This window comes from Camponotus vicinus, unplaced genomic scaffold (genome assembly GCF_025532165.1).
Source record: "Camponotus vicinus isolate PSW18456_S1 unplaced genomic scaffold, iyCamVici1.0 SCAF_14, whole genome shotgun sequence".
Taxonomy (NCBI): Eukaryota; Metazoa; Arthropoda; class Insecta; order Hymenoptera; family Formicidae; genus Camponotus; species Camponotus vicinus.
In genome coordinates, this window is record NW_028141950.1 from 12,134,149 (window position 1) to 12,154,827 (window position 20,679).

The 20,679-nt window shown below is 42.2% G+C and overlaps 4 protein-coding genes across 4 annotated transcripts; all 4 read right to left on the reverse strand.

The window, feature by feature from the left end:
- Window positions 1-5,408: 5,408 nt before the first annotated feature.
- LOC145964894 (uncharacterized) lies at window positions 5,409-5,903 on the reverse strand. Its single transcript, XM_083088050.1, has one exon. It carries the CDS (start codon window positions 5,901-5,903, stop codon window positions 5,409-5,411), a length of 495 nt encoding a protein of 164 aa, XP_082944176.1.
- Window positions 5,904-6,009: 106 nt separating this feature from the next.
- On the reverse strand, window positions 6,010-7,290 carry LOC145964895 (uncharacterized). The gene has a single exon (XM_083088051.1). The coding sequence runs from the start codon at window positions 7,288-7,290 to the stop codon at window positions 6,010-6,012; it is 1,281 nt and encodes a 426-aa protein (XP_082944177.1).
- Window positions 7,291-7,397: 107 nt separating this feature from the next.
- Window positions 7,398-8,216, reverse strand: LOC145964896 (uncharacterized). Its single transcript, XM_083088053.1, has one exon. The coding sequence runs from the start codon at window positions 8,214-8,216 to the stop codon at window positions 7,398-7,400; it is 819 nt and encodes a 272-aa protein (XP_082944179.1).
- Window positions 8,217-8,834: 618 nt separating this feature from the next.
- LOC145964897 (uncharacterized) lies at window positions 8,835-10,316 on the reverse strand. The gene has a single exon (XM_083088054.1). It carries the CDS (start codon window positions 10,314-10,316, stop codon window positions 8,835-8,837), a length of 1,482 nt encoding a protein of 493 aa, XP_082944180.1.
- Between the last annotated feature and the right edge of the window lie 10,363 nt (window positions 10,317-20,679).

A 20,679-nucleotide genomic window follows, 5' to 3' on the forward strand; every position in this document is an offset into this window, starting at 1 on the left:
CTCTCGAGATAAGCTACAAGAATGTGCAATGACAAATAGTAGGTTCCATTTAAGAAATTAAAGGTGACCTTCATGTGACCTTCAAATAACTCTTCAAGGTCAAACCAATGATACCATCTTATGGCCCCCTCGAAGCCATAAAACTTTTATCTGAATCATTTTTCCGTATCTGTCTTAGGTACAAAGAAATTTGGGTGCATAGATTAAAATGGCCCACCCTGTATATATATATATATATATATATATATATATATATATATATATATATATATATATTTATATAAAGAAACGATTATTGCTAAATGATTAATTATATCTTTTCCATTATATCTGTTTGTAATATATTTATACTTACCAATTGCAGTTTGTGATCGTTGATTTAAATTATTATTTTCTTCCCCTGTCTCTCGATTTCCTCGCATACAACTAGTTTGACCAACTTCTCCCATTTTGTTGACACCATAAAATTCTCCTCTCTTGTTATGCGTTTCCCTTTCTCTCTCTCTTTCTTCATTTGAAATATATTCGTCATTTTCTTCTCTTTCGTACCATCCACAATCATTCGTATCTTTACATAAAACATATAATAAGTACATTTAATATTCAAAGTAGGAATTAAGAGAAAAACGGAGATTTTGACTAAAATTTTAACATACGTAAAAATGAAAATTATATAATTTACAATATTTACTAAGTTTTCATTTAAAAATAGTACAATTATATATACAGGGTGATTCAAAATAACCTAATTGTCCTTAAAATGACACATTCTTGAGTCAATTCTAAGACGATTTTTCCTTTGGCAAAATTTCGTTCGACGCTTAGTTTTTGAATTAATAAAAGAAGTAATTAACTTATGACGGGTCAGATGTCAGATACAAGAGGCAGGCAAGGATGGCGCGATTCACCGTCAGACGCGGGTGCTTACGCGGGGCGCCTGCTGCGATCACCTGATCGCTACAGACATACACATGCGAATACATACATTCCCATTCTCTCTCTCTCTCTCTCTGCCTCTCTCTCTCCCTCCCTCACTTTCTCTCTCTCTCTCTCTCATTTGCTTACTCACTTTAAGTCATTATTATTCTTACTTAAATTATTATTTACTTTTTATTATTATACATTTTCGCTTTAATTATTATTATTATTTTAAATTGTACTGTTTTTTTTTTTTTTTATGAGAGAGGGGAAAATGCATTTTATGCATACTCACCGGACGGTCCGGTGAGTTATGTGGGACTCGAGTACCAAGTCGAATTACCAACTCGGTACTCCCTACCCACTAAAAACCCCTCTCTTTCGCGAATTTTCTCTAATACTGTTTATTTGACATCCCGAAATCTGTTTTCACACAACACTAAAGAATAGTTATTATTACCTTGTTCGATGTATTGCTGTAATTCCTTGAGAAATGAATTTTCCGATAGATCGTACTTTCACTCAAATTGAACGTAGATATCACGTTCTAAAGGACAGAGATCCACACTAAATAATTAATCGAAAGTTCTTTTTTCTTTTATAAACTGTATTCTTTATAAACTTCAACATAATCACATTCATTCACTCACTCGATAAGACGAGAAATTTACCAATGACTCTATCACTAATCACTATCAATCACTGTCGAATAATCACTATTGGCAATTAAAAACCACTCGATTAAAGAAAGACACGCGCACATACGTTATTACACGACGCGACGACGCGACAACGCGACGATATTTACCCGGCGACAGCAAGCAGTTTTTGGTTATGGTAGGTTACGGTAGGTTAAGGTACTAACAGCGCTGTCGAACGTGAACATGTGTTTGATTGAAGACGCGACAATTTAGCGTATAATATTATTATCATATGATATTTATACATCGTACATTTGTTTTAAAATTAATTAGAATAAATAAATGTTTAATACTTTCACTATCAATGTTAAATATTATTTATTATTAATACTAAATATTATTATTAAATATTCTTAAATATTATTATTAATATTAAATATTTATTTATTATTATTAAATATTATTATTAATATTAAATATTTATTTATTATTATTAAATATTATTATTAATATTAAATATATTTATTTATTATTATTAAATATTTATTAAACTATTATCTGATTAAAAATCGATAATCATATGAAAATAATATGAAAAAATATCATTAAATTCTGGCGTTTCAATCTCTCTTGGTTTTAAAAACGAAATCAGAGCGACCAATATTTTTGAACATTTGGAATATTTTCTTTCGTTTTTAAAACCATAAGAAAAAACCAAGAGAGATTGGAACGTCAGAATTTAATGATATTTTTTCATATTATTTTCATATGATTATCGATTTTCAATCAGATAATAGTTTAATAAATACTTAATAATAATAAATAAATATATTTAATATTAATAATAATATTTAATAATAATAAATAAATATTTAGTATTAATAATACTATTTAATAATAATAAATAAATATTTAATATTAATAATAATATTTAAGAATATTTAATAATAATATTTAGTATTAATAATAAATAATATTTAACATTAATAGTGAAAGTATTAAACATTTATTTATTCTAATTAATTTTAAAACAAATGTACGATGTATAAATATCATATGATAATAATATTATACGCTAAATTGTCGCGTCTTCAATCAAACACATGTTCACGTTCGACAGCGCTGTTAGTACCTTAACCTACCGTAACCTACCATAACCAAAAACTGCTTGCTGTCGCCGGGTAAATATCGTCGCGTTGTCGCGTCGTCGCGTCGTGTAATAACGTATGTGCGCGTGTCTTTCTTTAATCGAGTGGTTTTTAATTGCCAATAGTGATTATTCGACAGTGATTGATAGTGATTAGTGATAGAGTCATTGGTAAATTTCTCGTCTTATCGAGTGAGTGAATGAATGTGATTATGTTGAAGTTTATAAAAGAATACAGTTTATAAAAGAAAAAAGAACTTTCGATTAATTATTTAGTGTGGATCTCTGTCCTTTAGAACGTGATATCTACGTTCAATTTGAGTGAAAGTACGATCTATCGGAAAATTCATTTCTCAAGGAATTACAGCAATACATCGAACAAGGTAATAATAACTATTCTTTAGTGTTGTGTGAAAACAGATTTCGGGATGTCAAATAAACAGTATTAGAGAAAATTCGCGAAAGAGAGGGGTTTTTAGTGGGTAGGGAGTACCGAGTTGGTAATTCGACTTGGTACTCGAGTCCCACATAACTCACCGGACCGTCCGGTGAGTATGCATAAAGTGCATTTTCCCCTCTCTCATAAAAAAAAAAACAGTACAATTTAAAATAATAATAATAATTAAAGCGAAAATGTATAATAATAAAAAGTAAATAATAATTTAAGTAAGAATAATAATGACTTAAAGTGAGTAAGCAAATGAGAGAGAGAGAGAGAAAGTGAGGGAGGGAGAGAGAGAGGCAGAGAGAGAGAGAGAGAGAATGGGAATGTATGTATTCGCATGTGTATGTCTGTAGCGATCAGGTGATCGCAGCAGGCGCCCCGCGTAAGCACCCGCGTCTGACGGTGAATCGCGCCACCCTTGCCTGCCTCTTGTATCCGACCCGTCGTAAGTTAATTACGTCTTTTAATAATTCAAAAACTAAGCGTCGGACGAAATTTTGCCAAAGGAAAAATTGTCTTAGAATTGATTCAAGAATGTGTCATTTTAAGGACAATTAGGTTATTTTGAATCACCCTGTATATATATATATATATATATATATATATATATGTATGTATACATAAAGAGAGAGAGGAGAGAGAGAGAGAGGTGGAGACAGGGACAGAGGAAGAGAGAGAGAAAGTACTTTTAATTAATATTTATTACAATATAGTATAGTATTATATTTTTAACATTAATATTATTATAATAGAGTAATAATATTGCAATAGAGTCATATTTTTAATATTAAAGTCGTACTTTTAATATTAAAATTATATACATATATATATATATATATATATATATATATATATATATGTGTGTGTATATAATATTGTGCAAGAGCGAAATAGAACTCGTGAACGAGCAGCACCGAGAAGGCGAGATTTCCTTCTTAGGACCGCGCAAGCGAGATTCGAAAAGAACAGTTTGTCTTTGTTTAAACGGCACAATTTTCTTTAATATAATAAACGGACGTTACACTGTTTACAGTTTTAGACACTTAATCTCTATTAATTAGTGATTGCGATTTTAATTGCAAGCGCAAGCGACGGAATCACGACTCGGAAAAAATTCGCGAGATGAGAAGTCCTCGTTAAGCGAGAGATAACTTTGAATTGGAAGAATAGCGTACACGCGTCGAAAAGAATCTGAATTGTGTTTTGAGGCCCGAGCGGGCCGCGTATTTATTTGGTCGTGTCCTTCTAGAAAGATCCCGGACAGTCGAGATATTAACCACTTTCCGTTTAACTGGTTTATTTTTGAAGTTGTTTGTGTCTAAGCGGTTGGGATCTTTCTAGAAGGGCATTAATTGTTTAGAAATACAATTTATTTGTTATCAAGGGCGACCGCTATCAGGCCGCCCCTGATTGGAGAGTAATGACATCGGTCGCCGAAGTGATTGGCGCGGTGTGGCGACAGGCCCAAGACCGGCGATTCGCGCGAGCTGCGGCATGACGCGAGACGTCTTTGCGCGGCAATTATGATTAGGTTTAATTGTTAAAGCGCCGATCATCCTTTCTCGCTCAATCTCGAACATTCCGCCCGCCTCGCCTGGAGCGTCTTGGCGAAAAGTTTACTATCCGGGATCGGGGCCCTTGCGGCCCTCCCAGCGAGCCGTCGCTGAGCTCAAGCGTGAATGACGACGCTGCCTGCTACTATGCGCACGTGGTAATGGACGAAGGCGCGGGATTAAGTGAAGTGCTGTGACTAGTGGGGTGGTCGTGAGCGAGAAGAGCGAAGGTAGTATTAATCGGCGTGAAAATGTGATGTTCGACGATATCGGTGCGTATTGGCCGGGGAGGTAATTCACGACCTAGCCTAACGTCGCGCAAGTGCTTTCAATTCAATCGTTCATATTTCGTACAGCTGTTAATCATATGTCGCTTGGAACCATTATTAAAAATATTGCGCAGGGAGAGCCTGGACTTACGCGGTTATACTGGAGTGGCTCGAATTGCCCAAGGCACGATATTCCAATGTCGAGGCGACGATCTGAAGGTAAGCCTTATAACTTTGAAATTATGAATTTAAAGAATAGGTGACTGAAATTTAATTTAATATAATTTTTTCCTATCGTCGATGTTAACTAAATGCTAATATTTATGATTATATGCGCTATATGATTTACCGCAGGGGCTCTCAAAAGCGGCTTTGGGTGATAATTCAGCTAGTTTTTTTTTTTACATAGCGAAGAGCGAGGAGCGTCACGCTTGGTTACGCGCGCTGTTCCTCCTGCGCGTCGGAGTCGCTTCCAGGCAGGAGGATGATTTTCGCGATCGGGCGCGTCAACTCCGAGGCAGTGGTGCGGACGGAGACAACGCGAGTCCGGCCGTCCTCCCCTGGATGTAATCGTGTGATTCGCGCTAGAGGCCAGCGAGTCGGCGGCGCGTTCTCGCTGCGGATGAGGCAGAGTCGACCGACTCGAACCTGGTTGTTGGCGGCCCACCACTTCGGTCTCTGGAGAAGGGAGTGCAAGTACTCCTGCGGCCATCGCTCCCAGAAGTGATCGCGCATCCTTTGGAGCAGCTGCCATCGTGTCAATCGGTTGATCGGCGACTCCAGGAGGCTCGGTTCGGGGATGGAGTTCAGGGCTGATCCTATTAGGAAATGGCCCGGTGTCAGGGCCGCTAAGTCGTCCGGGTCGTCGGATAGAGCTTGAAGAGGCCTCGAATTCAGACAAACCTCTATCTGCGCGAGGAGGGTGCTCATCTCCTCGAATGTCAGCGTGGTTTCCCCCAGTACTCGGCGAAGATGATGTTTGAGCGACTAGACCGCCGCTTCCCAGATGCCGCCGAAGTGAGGGGCCGCCGGCGTGTTAAAACGCCACTGGATCTGCTCGCTGGCCAGCTGGGCGGCTATTTGACGCTGTTCCGGGTTGCTGGCACCGAAAAGCGCACGCCCCGACAAAATTCGTACCGCAATCGCTTTGGAGGCTGCGACAGATGCCTCTACGTGAGGTGAAGCGTCGCAAGGCCGCCAGGAACGCGTCGGCGGTATAGTCAGAGACTACCTCGATATGCACGGCCCTCGTGCTTAGGCACACGAAGACCGCGATGAACGCCTTGTAGGAGCGGTGCCCGCGTCCTTTGGTCGTCCTCAGCTGGATGGGGTCGGCGTAGTCCACCCCGGTATTCAGAAAGGGCCGTGCTGGAGTGACTCGGCACCGCGGCAGATCGCCCATTAGCTGCTGCTGCGTAGCCGCCCGCCACCGCGCGCAGGTAACACAGCGCTGGATCACCGCTTTCACCAGGCGACGCCCCTGAGGAATCCAATATCGTTGGCGAATTGAGCCGAGGGTGAGCTGGACTCCACCGTGTAGCGTCCGTCGGTGACAGGCCTCGACGACCAGCCACGTGAAGTGAGACGACTGGGGGAGGATTGCCGGATGTCTCTCGTCGAAAGCCAGCAGGGCGTGTTTGATCCGCTCGCTGACCCGGAAGATGCCTTGCGGATCTACGAAAGGAGTCAATCTGATAAGTGAACTTTTTTTTGTTAATGCGGTGCCCTGCGAGAGCGATGTTAATTCTGGTTTAAAGTTTTCAGCTTGCACCACTCGGATCCAAGCGAGGCACGCGTCGCTGTATTCGGCGGCAGCGAGTACGCCGGCAGGAGGAGACAGGCCTTTGTCTGCCGTCGGAGGTCGAGTCGTGTCCCGTCGGAGGAGCCATCGCCGGCACCAGGCCGTCACTCGCAACAGGCGATTAAGGGATGAGAATCGCCGGAGTTCATCAGGTTCATCGTCCGGCGGCGGCTGTGTCGCGACAGCATGCGACCTTGAGCGCTCCTCTGGAAAGTTGTCGTCGAGTCCCTTGATCACGGCGGCTGGCCACGAAGATCGGTCAGCCTTGAGCCAGGGGGGGCCTTGCCACCAGAGCGGGTGATTGACCAGCTCGCTCGGCGAGGTCCCCCGCGATGCGCAGTCGGCGGGGTTCTCCTGGGAGATGATGCCATTGAGCCTCCGGTAAAGCGGACTGAACCTCCGCGACTCTGTTAGCCATATACGTCTTCCAGCGCGTTGGATGCCCTCGGATCCATCCGAGAGCGACGGTAGAGTCGGACCACAGATGGACTGGAACGGCTGATGCTCCGAGAGCATGCTGAACGTGGGCCGCCAGACGGACGAGCAGAGTCGACGCGCACAACTCCAAGCGAGGTAGGGTAACTTGTTTAATAGGGGCGACCTTGGTCTTGGCCGCGATGAGTTCAACCGTTATTACTCCGCAGGTTTCCGTCCGTATGTACGACGGCGGCGTACGCCCGCTCAGATGCATCTGCAAAGCCATGGAGCTCGATTGATGCGCCCGTCGCCTCGAGATGCACGTACCTGGGAACGCGTATTTCCTCTAATCGGGGGAGGTCCTTCTGGAAAGCTCGCCAAAGTCGTTCGCTGTCTTCGTCCAACGGGGTGTCCCAGTCGATCCCTTGGAGCCAGGTCGATTGAAACAGGATTTTCGCTCGGATTACGCTAGGAGCGAGCCATCCGAGCGGGTCGAATAAACGGGCCGTCAAGGATAACACTGACCTCTTTGTGTAGGTAGGCACCGAGATAGCTCTGGTGGAGAAGGAGAAGCAATCCAGCCGCGGATGCCACTGAAGACCGAGTGTGGCGTGACATTCCTGTGGCTGCCAGGAGAGCGACTCGTGCTTCGTTCTATGCTCCGGAGGGATGTCAGCGAGCAAGGCTGGATCGTTGGCCGACCACTTCCGCAGCGGAAACCCGCCCGCCATGCACAAGTTCTGTAGTTGAATTTGGAGGTCCTTGGCGTCGGCGATGGATGAGGCACCGGTCAGGATGTCATCCATGTAGACATCCCGGCGAAGCACGGCCGAGCCTCTGGGGAAGTGAGCCTCCTCGACGTCCGCTAGCTGTCGCAGGGCGCGCATTGCTAGGAACGGTGCGCAAGCTAGACCGTAAGTTACGGTATTTAGGGTATACGCCTTGACGTCAGTCTGACTATCGTGACGCCACAAAATTTGTTGCAGATGTCTATCCGCCGGGTCGACTAATATCTGACGATACATCTTTTCCACATCGGACGTTAGGACGTACCGGTGGACGCGCCAGCGAAGAAGCACATCGGCCAGGGCGGGCAAGAGGTTAGGTCCTACTCGGACGCGCCGGTTGAGACTTTCCCCAGAACCCTCGATAACCCGTTGAATACGACCCGGAGCTTCGTCGAGGAACTGGATTCTCGCCTCACGCCGTAGTGAGGAAGAAAGCACCCCGGACTCGCTTCTGCGAGCGCGGGAGGAGCGGGTGACATGTGGCCTAGGACCTTGTACTCCTGCATGAAGTCGCGATAAAGCCGGCCGAATTGAGCATCCCCGGCGAACCGTCTCTCCATCTGCTCGAGGAGGCGGGCCGCGGAACGCCTCGTGGCCGTCAGATCCGATAGAGGCGACTTGAGCGGAAGGCGGACCACGTAACGTCCGTCTTTGTTGCGATAGTGCGTACGTACGAAGTGATCCTCGGCTTCTAGCTCATCAGCCGAGAGCGGAGCAGCGGTGGAATTCACCTCCTCCTGACGCCAAAATCGCTGCACCAGATCGGGGAGGTCGGCATCTCCGTGACACTGGTGAGTCCGAAGCTTCGCTCGTTAAATTGATAGTCCCCGATAATATCCATCCTAATGTTGTTTGTTAAGCCACCGGTTCCTGGGGGCCTCCTCGTCGCAAGCCTTCTTGGAGGATGTCCGCACAGACGTCAACGCCGAGGAGCAGGTCCACCGGATCGGCGGCGAGGAACTCCGGGTCAGCCAGCTCAAGCCCATCCAGATGCGCCCACGCTCGGCGGGTCGTGCGGAACCCACCGCTGTAGAGGGTCAGCCGAGGGAGGATCAGCGCCGAGACGGTCATTGGCGACCCTCCTTTCCACGTCGAGATGCTCAGATCGACCAGGCCTCGGGCTACGCCAGTCATCTTCCCGCCGACGCCGTACACCGACACAGAGGTATGTGACCTCGGCAACTTTAGCTGCTGCGCTAACGATTCCGCGATCAGTGAGGTCTCGGATCCTTGGTCGATCAAGGCCCGCGCGACGTGCGGGACGCCAAAGCGGTCGGACACTCGGACACGCGCGGTAGCGAGGAGAACGGCGGGGGTACGGCCGGACGATCGGTTCGCGGCGTGCGAGACCTTGACAACCTCGACCGTCGCGCAAGCCTCATGGAGGGTGGTGTGATGACGAGCTCCACACGTCGAGCACGTCTTTTTCGATGCGCACTCCGATACCTTGTGCCTACCGAGGCAGTTGAGGCACAGGTTGTTAGTCTCCACATGTAGTTTTCTTTCGGCGGCCGTTTTAGATTTGTAGCCGTCGCAAAACATAATGTAGTGCTCTTGACTACAGAGTGAACAGCGACCGCGTTTGCCCTCTGGCTTTCGCGTGTGGAGTACGCGTGCTTGCTTTCCCGAATTATTGCTCGACTTGGAAGGGTTGGTTTCAGTTTTCACCGGTTGTAGCGACTCGAGGGTGTGCAGCCGTCGATCGAGGAATTGCTGCACGTCGAAATACGAAGGTGGATCGGTCGTGTCACTTATGGAGTTTTCCCACTCGCGTCGCGATCGCGGATCGAGCAGTTCGACTATCTGGTGCACGAATAAGTCCTCTCCCCGAGTTATCGACCGTCCGAGGCTCTCGAGCGAGCCGACGGTGCTCATTACGCAATGATATAATTTACTTAAATCGGATACTGACTCACCCTTCAATTTTTGAAGCGCCGTGAAACGAGAGATGTAGGAGCGTACCAGGAGGCGTGTGTTCTCATAGTAATTCTTCAGCGTCCGCCATGCACGGTCGAAATTCTCCCCCGTCGTTGGTAGACTGCGAATAAGCAACTCCGCCTCACCCTTCACGCACGATTTCAGGTAGTGAAGCTTCTCGACCTGCGACGTTGAGGAATCCTTGGCAATGAGCGAGTGGAAGAGATCCCGGAAGGACGGCCACTCTTCGTACTGACCCGAGAACTGCGGCAGCTGAATGCGAGGCAAGGTCGTACGAAGCGGATGCGGGGCACTCGTAGGAGAGGTCGGAGTTTCCCCGGGTTTTTCACGCTTCAGCTCGCGGAGGGCGTCGAGGAACAAACCCTTCTGCGTGAGGTAAGCTTCCTCCGTCAATGCCATCAAATCCTTGTTTAGATAGTCTGTTCCAGCTAGTCGGCTCCAGTGGTTTTCGGAAAGGTTTTCGTGGTTGGCCTCGAACTTCTCCCAGTTCGACGCGAGAGCCCAGGCGAGCCTCAAGCAGGCCGACGGTGATGTTCGCGGCACCCGACTTCTTCAGGTTTTCGTTAGCGCGCGAGATGCGCCCGAAGAGTTCGAATTGCGTTCGCACTATGCACTCCATGTCCTTACTCATTTTTGTCTTCTAGGTGCGCACAATCCGGAAAAGCACGGAGGACACAAGCTTACCTCTGGCACTGCACTCACTCCACGAATCGGCACCGGACAAGCGATCCGGCTCGAAGGACCAGCAATAATGTGCAAGAGCGAAATAGAACTCGGGAACGAGCAGCACCGAGAAGGCGAGATTTCCTTCTTAGGACCGCGCGAGCGAGATTCGAAAAGAACAGTTTGTCTTTGTTTAAACGGCACAATTTTCTTTAATATAATAAACGGACGTTACACTGTTTACAGTTTTAGACACTTAATCTCTATTAATTAGTGATTGCGATTTTAATTGCAAGCGCAAGCGACGGAATCACGACTCGGAAAAAATTCGCGAGATGAGAAGTCCTCGTTAAGCGAGAGATAACTTTGAATTGGAAGAATAGCGTACACGCGTCGAAAAGAATCTGAATTGTGTTTTGAGGCCCGAGCGGGCCGCGTATTTATTTGGTCGTGCCCTTCTAGAAAGATCCCGGACAGTCGAGATATTAACCACTTTCCGTTTAACTGGTTTATTTTTGAAGTTGTTTGTGTCTAAGCGGTTGGGATCTTTCTAGAAGGGCATTAATTGTTTAGAAATACAATTTATTTGTTATCAAGGGCGACCGCTATCGGGCCGCCCCTGATTGGAGAGTAATGACGTCGGTCGCCGAAGTGATTGGCGTGGTGTGGCGACAGGCCCAAGACCGGCGATTCGCGCGAGCTGCGGCATGACGCGAGACGTCTTTGCGCGGCAATTATGATTAGGTTTAATTGTTAAAGCGCCGATCATCCTTTCTCGCTCAATCTCGAACAAATATATTTATGCAATCAACCATGTCGAAGCGTAAATGTCTGTCGCGTATTTCAACGAGATATCGACGTAAATTAATTCGAGAAGAGAGTGACGAATTGTTTCCACTCATCTTTAGTGAAGAAGAGTGTAGAGCTAATTCACACAAAGTAATAAATGATTCCGCTTCATTGTCGGATAATTCAGATGATGAGATTGTACGTGCTGCCAATGTCGATGACGCTCTTTCCGAAATTACACAAAATGAGACAGTTTTACCGTTTTCCGATGAAATAAATATCTCCGAATACAATGTTTCTTTGAACAATGCATTTTCACATGAAACCTGTATAAGAGAAGATGACAATAATTCAGAAAAAGAAAACAATGATTTTGAGGCATTCGCGATGATCGTTTTCGAGAAACGCCGTAATCATAGTTTTAAGTACCCTATTGACGCGTTCTACCGGATTTGCCTGAGGATGATACGGAGGTACGGTCGAGTGAACGATGCCATACTCTTCCGCAAACGCCTGTAATTCGCGATTGATGAACTCAGTGCCGTTGTCCGTCAAGAGTATCCGCGGCGCGCCCCAACGGTTTACGATTAATTCGTTTAAAAGCTCGCGAATCTTGTTGCCCGTTGCTTTCCGGAGCGGGCTACATTCAATCCATTTGGTAAACAGGTCTTGAATTACCAAAATATACGCATTACCGTTTTTGCTCGGCGGAAAAGGACTCATAATATCCGCCGCTACTACCGTCCACGGAGTTTCGACAGCTCGTCGTCCCATTAAACCCATCGGCACATTCTGTTCTACTTTTGTTCTTTGACAAACGTCACAATGTCTGACATAATTGGCGATCTCACGGAACATACGCGGCCAGAAATAACGAATTGCTACTCGTTGATAGGTTTTCGCGACTCCTAAGTGACCTGATTGTGGAACATCATGAGCCTCCCTAATAACGTTCGCGCGCGCTTCTTTAGGAAGTACTAACTTCCATTGCTCGAGATCGTCGACAACTTGAGATACGACAGCGTTCGGCTTTCGAAAATACAGCTGATCGTTTTCGATTTTCCAACCCGAATTCTTACGCGGATTAGTTTCCACGTCTCGAACGCGTGCATCATACCAAGTGTCTCTGGTAATCGCAACAGCGTATAATTCGTCGGTAGTCTCATACATGCGCGACAACGCGTCAGGAACATGATGTAACGCTCCTTTACGGTGTTCGATCGTGTAATCATACTCTAACAACTCCAGAGCTCATCGTGCTAATCGGCCTGTGGGATTCTTTAAATTGTGTAACCAGAGTAAACTACTATGATCCGTGATGACTTTAAAATGATACCCCTCGAGATATGGTCTAAACTTTTTAATTGACCAAACGACAGCCAAACATTCCTGCTCGATCGTAGAGTATTTCTTTTCGGCCTCCGACAGCGCTCTACTCGCGAACGCAATTACGTGTTTTACGTCTTCCGATTCTTGTGTCAATACCGCTCCTAAACCGACCGAACTAGCATCCGTTTGTAAAACAAACGGTAATTCAAAATTTGGGCACGACAGCGTAGGCGATGACGTGATGCACGATTTAACCGACTCAAACGCAGCTTTTTGTTCATCCCTCACTCCAAGAGAAATTCTTCCGGAGGAGACGAGTTAGCGGTTCTAAACGCGTCGCACACTGCGGTGTAAATCGGCGATACCAAGACGCCATCCCTATAAATCGTCGTAATTGTTTGATGTTTTTCGGTGGCGGATATTCGACAATCGGCGCGGTTTTATCAGGGTCAACCTTGAGCCCTTCCTGTTGTATCAGGAATCCAAGATATTTCACCTGTAACCGACAGAATTTACTCTTTTCAGGATTTATCGTAAGGTCTGCCTCTCTTATTCGATCTAGTACGCGCTTCAACCAACTCAAATGCTTTTCAAAAGTACGCGTTATGACCACGATATCATCCAAATTGGCGAAAGCATGCGGTTCCATTTCAGGACCTATAAGCCGATCAAGTAAACGTGGAAATGTCGCGGGGGCACCGGTGAGGCCATACGTCATTCGGGTGAAATGAAACAGCCCTTTTCCCGGTACCGTAAACGCCGTTAACTCGCGACTATTTCTCTTGAGCGGAATCTGAACATATGCCTGACTTAGATCGATAGTCGAAATATAACTAGCCGATCGTAACTTATCGAGAATTGCGTTCATATACGGTAATGGATAGGCATCCTTTTTCGAAACGCTGTTTAATTTTCGAAAATCCAAACAAAATCGATAGCTTCCATTAGGTTTCTTAATCATTACGATCGGGCTAGACCATTCGCTTTTAGATGGTTCGATAATTCCTGCCGCTAACATTTTATCTACCTCCGCGTAAATCGCTTCCTGAATTTTTGGCGAAACGGGATAATACCTCTGTTTAATCGGAGCATGTCCGCCGACATCAATTTTGTGCTCCGTCAAACTAGTCGCTCCCGGTTTATTCGGATCGCCTACGATATGACCCTTTAAGAATTTATCTAATCGCTGGCTTTCGCGCGACGACAATTCATTCAAACCGCAGCAAATAAGCGGATCAGATTTCGACAGCCGAACCCGTTTGGTTTTGTGAACACGGGTCGTTTTCGCGGGAAGACTAATTTCCCGCGGGCCGTCATCCGACTTCCGGTCTGCTAATTTCGCGCTTTCGGACACGAAAGAATTACCTTATTCGCAACTAGCAGAATTCTCGATTAAATTTAAGTGAAAAATGGGATCCATTGGCTGGCTCTCGAAACGATACACAATGGCTGGTTCATCCTCAAAGTACCATTCTTGGCGTGAAAAATTGACTATCATACCGAATAGCCCCAAAAAATCAAGTCTAAGTATGCATGGTATTGCTAATGACGGTAAGGCATACGCTCTCAAAGAATTCGTCCTATCACACAATGTAAAAGGAATATCCACCTCCCCACTAACGCGTGTCGTTTGGCCGGTCGCCGTAACTACTCGTCGGCCATCCGACTTTCGAAACTTTAACTTTAACCTGTTCACCAATTCGACATCGCTAGAACCTAAGAAAGTTCGAGTCGAACCACAATCCACTAGAGCAGGGTTGCCAGGTTCTAGACGTATCAATGCGCCACTTCTGGAGACCTAAAGCGCCACCATGCGCCAATTTTAAAGATACAATGGCTGCGTTCAGCAGAAAAAGCTGCTTTACAACCGTTGTAAAATTCGTGAGCTTGATTGATGTATACTCTTAATTTTGGCTGAATCTAAGAGCATACACCAATCAGATTCACGATTTTACAACAGTTGCAAAGCAGCTTTTTCTGCTAAACGCAGCCAATGTGACACTAAATACTAAATTTAAAAAACATTTCTGAAACTTGGGCCCATATTCTGAGTCCTCTTTTATCGATAAAAGTGCCTCTAAAAGTAGCTTATAAGCCTTCTGATTGGCTACGAGCCACTTTTAGAGGCACTTTTATCGATAAAAGAGGATTCAGAATATGGACCTTGGAAAATAAATGTTGGCAATGTCTGCAAACAGAATACAGAAATGTTAATAATGCCTTCAACTTTCAATAAAGATGTCTTGGCTTGGATGCATCAAATTAATATATTTTTGTATTATAACTAATGATTTTGAAAAAAATTTGCAATTGAGTCACATTATATGTAATGTAATATATACAATAAATGCGTATATGTAATATTATTATTACATTTAACGTGACTGAAACGAATTTTTTAAAATCAACATGCATGATATGAAATATGTATAGATACAATACAATAACCGATTCGAAATATTCTAACCGAAAGTAAAAGGTATTATATTTGGAAGCATATTTTCTAATTTATAGTCTATAAATCGGAAAAGATCAGAGATTTATTCATACATGTGAAAAAAAATTAATATAAACGCTTTTTACGATTATTATACAATATATTATATATTTTATAAATAAATACATTTATATATTTATAAATATATTTACTTCCAAGTTTTCTTTTTGTAACATAGTATAAAATTAGTTCGTTATAAAGAGATGAAAATATTCAAATACATAAATGTAACGTTTAATCCTATATATTATTTTTATATTTTTATTACTATTGAATTCTTAAAAGAATAAAAAAATTTAGGAAAATATACTTATATTAATAAAAAAACTGTAAATTCTATTTTGTACACTAGAATAACATATAATGTCTTTTTTCTGAGAATATAAAATAAAATTCAGAGTTTTCGTAAAAATCACAGTTTCAGTCTTTTTCGATGTAACAGTCAATATCATTGGTATCATTTACAGCCTCTAGAATATATAAATCTTCTTCAACTTGTTTTTCTTCTTCATTGTTTTTCTCATTTAAATATATTGAATAATTAAACCTTTCCAATATTTTTTGTGCAAACAAATTTTTCACAGCAATAGTTGTTCGCATAAAAATGAGATTTAATAATTAATAATGAATTTAACATTTCAGTATTCATTCTATTCCTCACTTTGGTTTTTGTTGCATTCATAATACTAAATATTCGTTCAACTGCAGCGTTTGACATGGGTAAACTTAAAAATTTTAATCCATAGCTTGCTATTGTGTTAAAGGCTAAGGAACCACCAGCATTTTTATGCTGTGCCACAATAGGCCAGAAACTGTAAGTATCGACAAGTACATCACCTCCATATAAAACATTCCAATCAACATGGATTAATAAGTTATATTTAGTTTCTGCAGTAGCTAAATCTTTTTCACTAATAAGAACGTTTATTAATGGAAGATCAGAAAATTTTAGTCTAATAATGTTGGAAAGGCACACTTTTGAACTTAAAGATTGCATATTTTTAAACAAATCAACATCAAGAGGTAATCTTTGCACCAATTCTTTTAATAACTGTTTTAGATAATTACCAATTCGTTGTTCCAAAGTATTAATAATATCTTTACTTAATAAAGTTGCGTTTTTCCTGTGGAAGTACCTATAATATTCAATTCCAAAATCAATATCATTTGCTTATATGCAAGATCATTGTTAATATTTTTTATAATATCATTAATAGTAATAGTAAATGCAGGTTTCAAAATTTTTCTAGAAAGAAAGAAGACAAGTCCTTTTATATCCTCCATTGCATTTCTAATTTCAACATAATTTAATTGAAAAATGCAATTTACTTTATTTACTTCATTAAGAATTGGCTTAAGAATAATTAAATATAAGTAATTAGTTTCATCATTTAACATTTCGTTCAGCACTCTTGCTGTATAACATTTTTCTTTGTTTACTACTATTTTAAAATGAAGTTTTAATTCATCATAGTGTTCTAATATTATATTTATTACGTTGTATCTACATAACCAACGTGTGGAACACAACTGTACAAACTTATGAAAAGTTTTTTCATCTTTGTTTAATATATCGTATAATCTTTTATATTGAATTCTTCTAAGAGAACTGTGATTAAACCACGTGTAAATTTCTCTACAAAGGAAATCTAAATTTGATGGTAACATCTCAGCTGCTTTACACGACGCGTTATTAAGTGAATGACAAATGCAACGAATAAGCTGAATATTTGGATTGTCTTCTTTCAATCTAGTATATAAAGAATTATGTTGCCCACATAGATTATTTGCTCCGTCTGTGCCTATTCCAATCAAATTTAAAACATTTAATTTCAAATTTTTTAAGAATTCTTTTAATTTCAAGTACAAACATTCCGCTGTTGCCTCTTCTGTTTCAATTAGTCCTAAAAAGCAGACTAAAATTTTCTGTGCTTTTTTACTAAAATATCGTATACAAATACATAAATATTTGACCATTGTTATGTCAGTACTTTCATCAATTATTATTAAAGAATAAGGACAATCTTTCAAATCGTCTAACAAATCATTTAAAAGAGTTGGTGCAATTACTTTCTTAATTAAAAGAGAACACTTAGTTCTATGAAGACTTATACTATTATCTGTTGAGATACGATTATATATCTTTGAAAGATGATCGATACTATTTATTGAAGAATGAACAGCAATATAAACAGCTAAAAGTATTTCGACTTGCTTTTCTTTTTTTGAAAGAATAGTTACATGTCTTTCGGACAATTTTTGTTGATTCGTGTCCGGAAAAAGACTTTTTATGTTAGATTTATGCGCTGCACTTTCGGTATGCCTGATGAGATCAGCTTTGTGTGTTCTTATGCCTGTTATACAAACTTTGCAAAATGCAGTATGGAGTGTGTTCTCCTGAGTACTCTCAACTAACCAACCTATAAATATATAATAAGAAATTACAAAACTTGCAAAATTTATTTTTAATAAATTTTTCTAACATCACAATTTTTTTAACATACTTTTAATATGCTGGATTACTTAAACATGCTCAGGAAACGTAAATCATTAAATGTTCAAAAAGTTTTATCTTGAGTCCAGGGCTCGTTTTTCCATTTTAGATTAAATTTTCGAAGTTTTTCCACTTTTTTCGGCATTTTTACTGAAATAAGCAACCAGAAAATAATTAATTACATATGAAGAAACGTTATAAGATTGTTTGTCTAGAAAGTTATAAATCTAACCTTGTCCTAAACAACTCAGTCTTTTTCTTCTGGAAGCTTGTCTGTTTTCGCTGCATTTCTGAATGCAATCAGTATTGTCGAATCGTGAATCGTGGGACACTATCATATGCACAAATGTATTGGTGTAGCGGCGGCGCTTGTGGCATTGCGGCAGCCAATAGACAATCCTTACTGCATCGCCACCGCTACACCGATACATCTATGCATGTGTAGTGTCCCATGATTGGACAGCAATGAATGCAATAAGTTTGAACGAAACAAATATACGTTCTTTCATTCTAACTTGCATTAGTAAGGTCCTTAAGGTGCCTAACTTTTCCTTCAGGATCCCAAAAAGTCTCAGCAGTCAATCGGAACCGTTTGACAAGCTAGCTGTCGGACACACATGTACTAACCTAAAGTGCCACTTTCCGCCATATTTTTTTCTCAATGCGCCAAAGCGCCAAAGCGAAATTTTACGCGCCAATTTAGAACCTCAAAGAGCCACATTGGCGCTATTGCGCCATACCTGGCAACCCTGCACTAGAGCGCTAATCTCGTTTCCTAATAATTTAACACGAATAAAAAACATCGACGGAATGTCACGACAACCAAAAGCATCGAACGAAAATTCACGAGAACAATTAACGACACGAAAACGGGGTTGGGGTTGAATAGGAGTCGGGTCCTCCCTATTATTCGACTCCTCTACTCTTTTCCCGAATAGTCGGGAGTAGGTGATACTAGGAGAGTTCTAACGCAGGTCCTCCGAGGGGGGCGCGGGGCAAGGGGTTCTCCGGGGCGAGGGGGAATGACGTCACGCGGGACGGAAGGGATTTCGGAGGCGGCGCGCGTTGGATGTTTTATCGCAATGATTAACAATATTATATTACATACGCGGTTGATAAACGATATAAACAGTACATATACCGATGTCCGGTTTATAAACAATATAAACAGCAGCATTTCTTTGAAAGACAACGCGTGCGACAGACAACGCGTGCGAGAGAGAGGGAACGATAGCGCGAGGAGAACGCGTGCGAGAGAGAGGGAACAATAGCGCGAGGAGAACGTGTGCAAGAGAGAGGGAACGATAGCGCGAGATGATCGCGTACGAGAGAGAGAGAAAAAAGGTAAAGACTTGTAACTAGCGCAAAGGATGGAAATATGTGCGAAGAAATTACATCATGATTTAGTAAACTTGAAACTCTTTATTCTTGTTTTTATATATTTTTCTTACGTACTATGGACTAAAAACTAAAGCTGCCAGCTCGCAATCGACGAGTCGATGCTTGTTGAAAGCGTCATTCGCGCGTATTACATTCGATACTTCTTTAGGATCCGTTACAGTGAACGCGATATTGAAGAATTGCGTAAACTTCACATCAACTGTTTCGATAGTTTTATCCAATCGATCAAAAGTTACATTGCATTGATCGAGATCGAACATACGATGTAACGTCGATTCGACCATCATCATGCGTACATCTGAAGATTCGAGACTTATGAGTTTGACGTCGTTAATTGTACGAACTCTCACTGTTAGCGGTCCAACACTTATAAAACTGTAGATGTCTTGAGAGCCGTTTCCGAAGGAAATTTTGAATATTATGACGTTGCTCGTAGAGTCCCTTCCACGTTTCGAGAGATAATATCAGTTCCTTTCCCCGATGATCTCCTATGGCAATCTCCACGTAACTCGACGGACCCATGTTGATACCAATTTCGAGGAATTTGAATTCCGTAGCTGTAAATGCGTATCGTCTACCTAGTATACGAACCGCACGACGCTCCACTGAAATACTACGGGAAAAATTAAAATTAAATAATAGTAATAATAATACAATTTGTAAAAAATATAAAAATAGAAAGAAGTTAAACGAAACTTACTCGTCACATTTGTTCTCAAACGATGGAGTTTTATCACGACTCGGCACGTAATTATTCACGCGTCTTCCGACGCCGCTGCTGCTGCTTCTTTCAACGTAGTACATTTCTCTGGGGGGTTATGAAAAGTGAACCACGAACGGTTAACGCGACACTGATCGTACAGGAATTAATCGAATATACGTGACGCTCATCTTCCAAAAGTATAATATGGTGGGGGATCAATGCTTTTAACGCTCTGAAATTTAGGATAAGGGGGAGACGGCGCTCGGACGAAAGAATTCTTAGAAACGCAAGGAAAGGATTAGGGTGAGGAAATAAGAGATAACACATATTAATGTTTACATATTTTATTTTTCTTGCAATTCTTTCTGACGTTGCAACCACCAGTTAAATATTTTGAATACATTTTGTAATGCGCAATTCTTAACATGTTTTCCACATCGCATACTATTGGTAATATCTAATTTATTTAGAGAATCAATATCTTCGTAATCTGCATCCAAGGTTTCAATAATATAGCCGTTTCCCGCATCGTCTAGTATATCGGTCAGCCATTTTCGCTTTTCAAGTCCTTTAATGTACACGACAGACGATTCTTCTTCTTCTTCTTCTTCTTCGTGTATCGTACCAACGACAGCTGTTGTAATTACACGCTGAGCCAAGCCATACGGAACGTTTCCGTCTTCCCATTGTAATCCATGATGATTTCTAATCACCCATGAGACTCGACATCGCTCAGATTTTGTAAGCACGCTCCACGGTACGGGACTTGCGAAAAAGTAATGCGATAGAACATATCCCTTTCTCAGTATCGCAGCTTCCTTCACGACAAAATTTCTCCCGACAATAAATCCTTGCAGATCCACAAACGTTGGTACGGACATGACGA

Coding starts and splice junctions, on each gene's coding strand:
- LOC145964897 (XM_083088054.1), bottom strand. CDS start 10,316: ATGGCATTGACGGAGGAAGCTTACCTCACGCAGAAGGGTTTGTTCCTC.
- LOC145964895 (XM_083088051.1), bottom strand. CDS start 7,290: ATGCTCTCGGAGCATCAGCCGTTCCAGTCCATCTGTGGTCCGACTCTA.
- LOC145964896 (XM_083088053.1), bottom strand. CDS start 8,216: ATGTATCGTCAGATATTAGTCGACCCGGCGGATAGACATCTGCAACAA.
- LOC145964894 (XM_083088050.1), bottom strand. CDS start 5,903: ATGAGCACCCTCCTCGCGCAGATAGAGGTTTGTCTGAATTCGAGGCCT.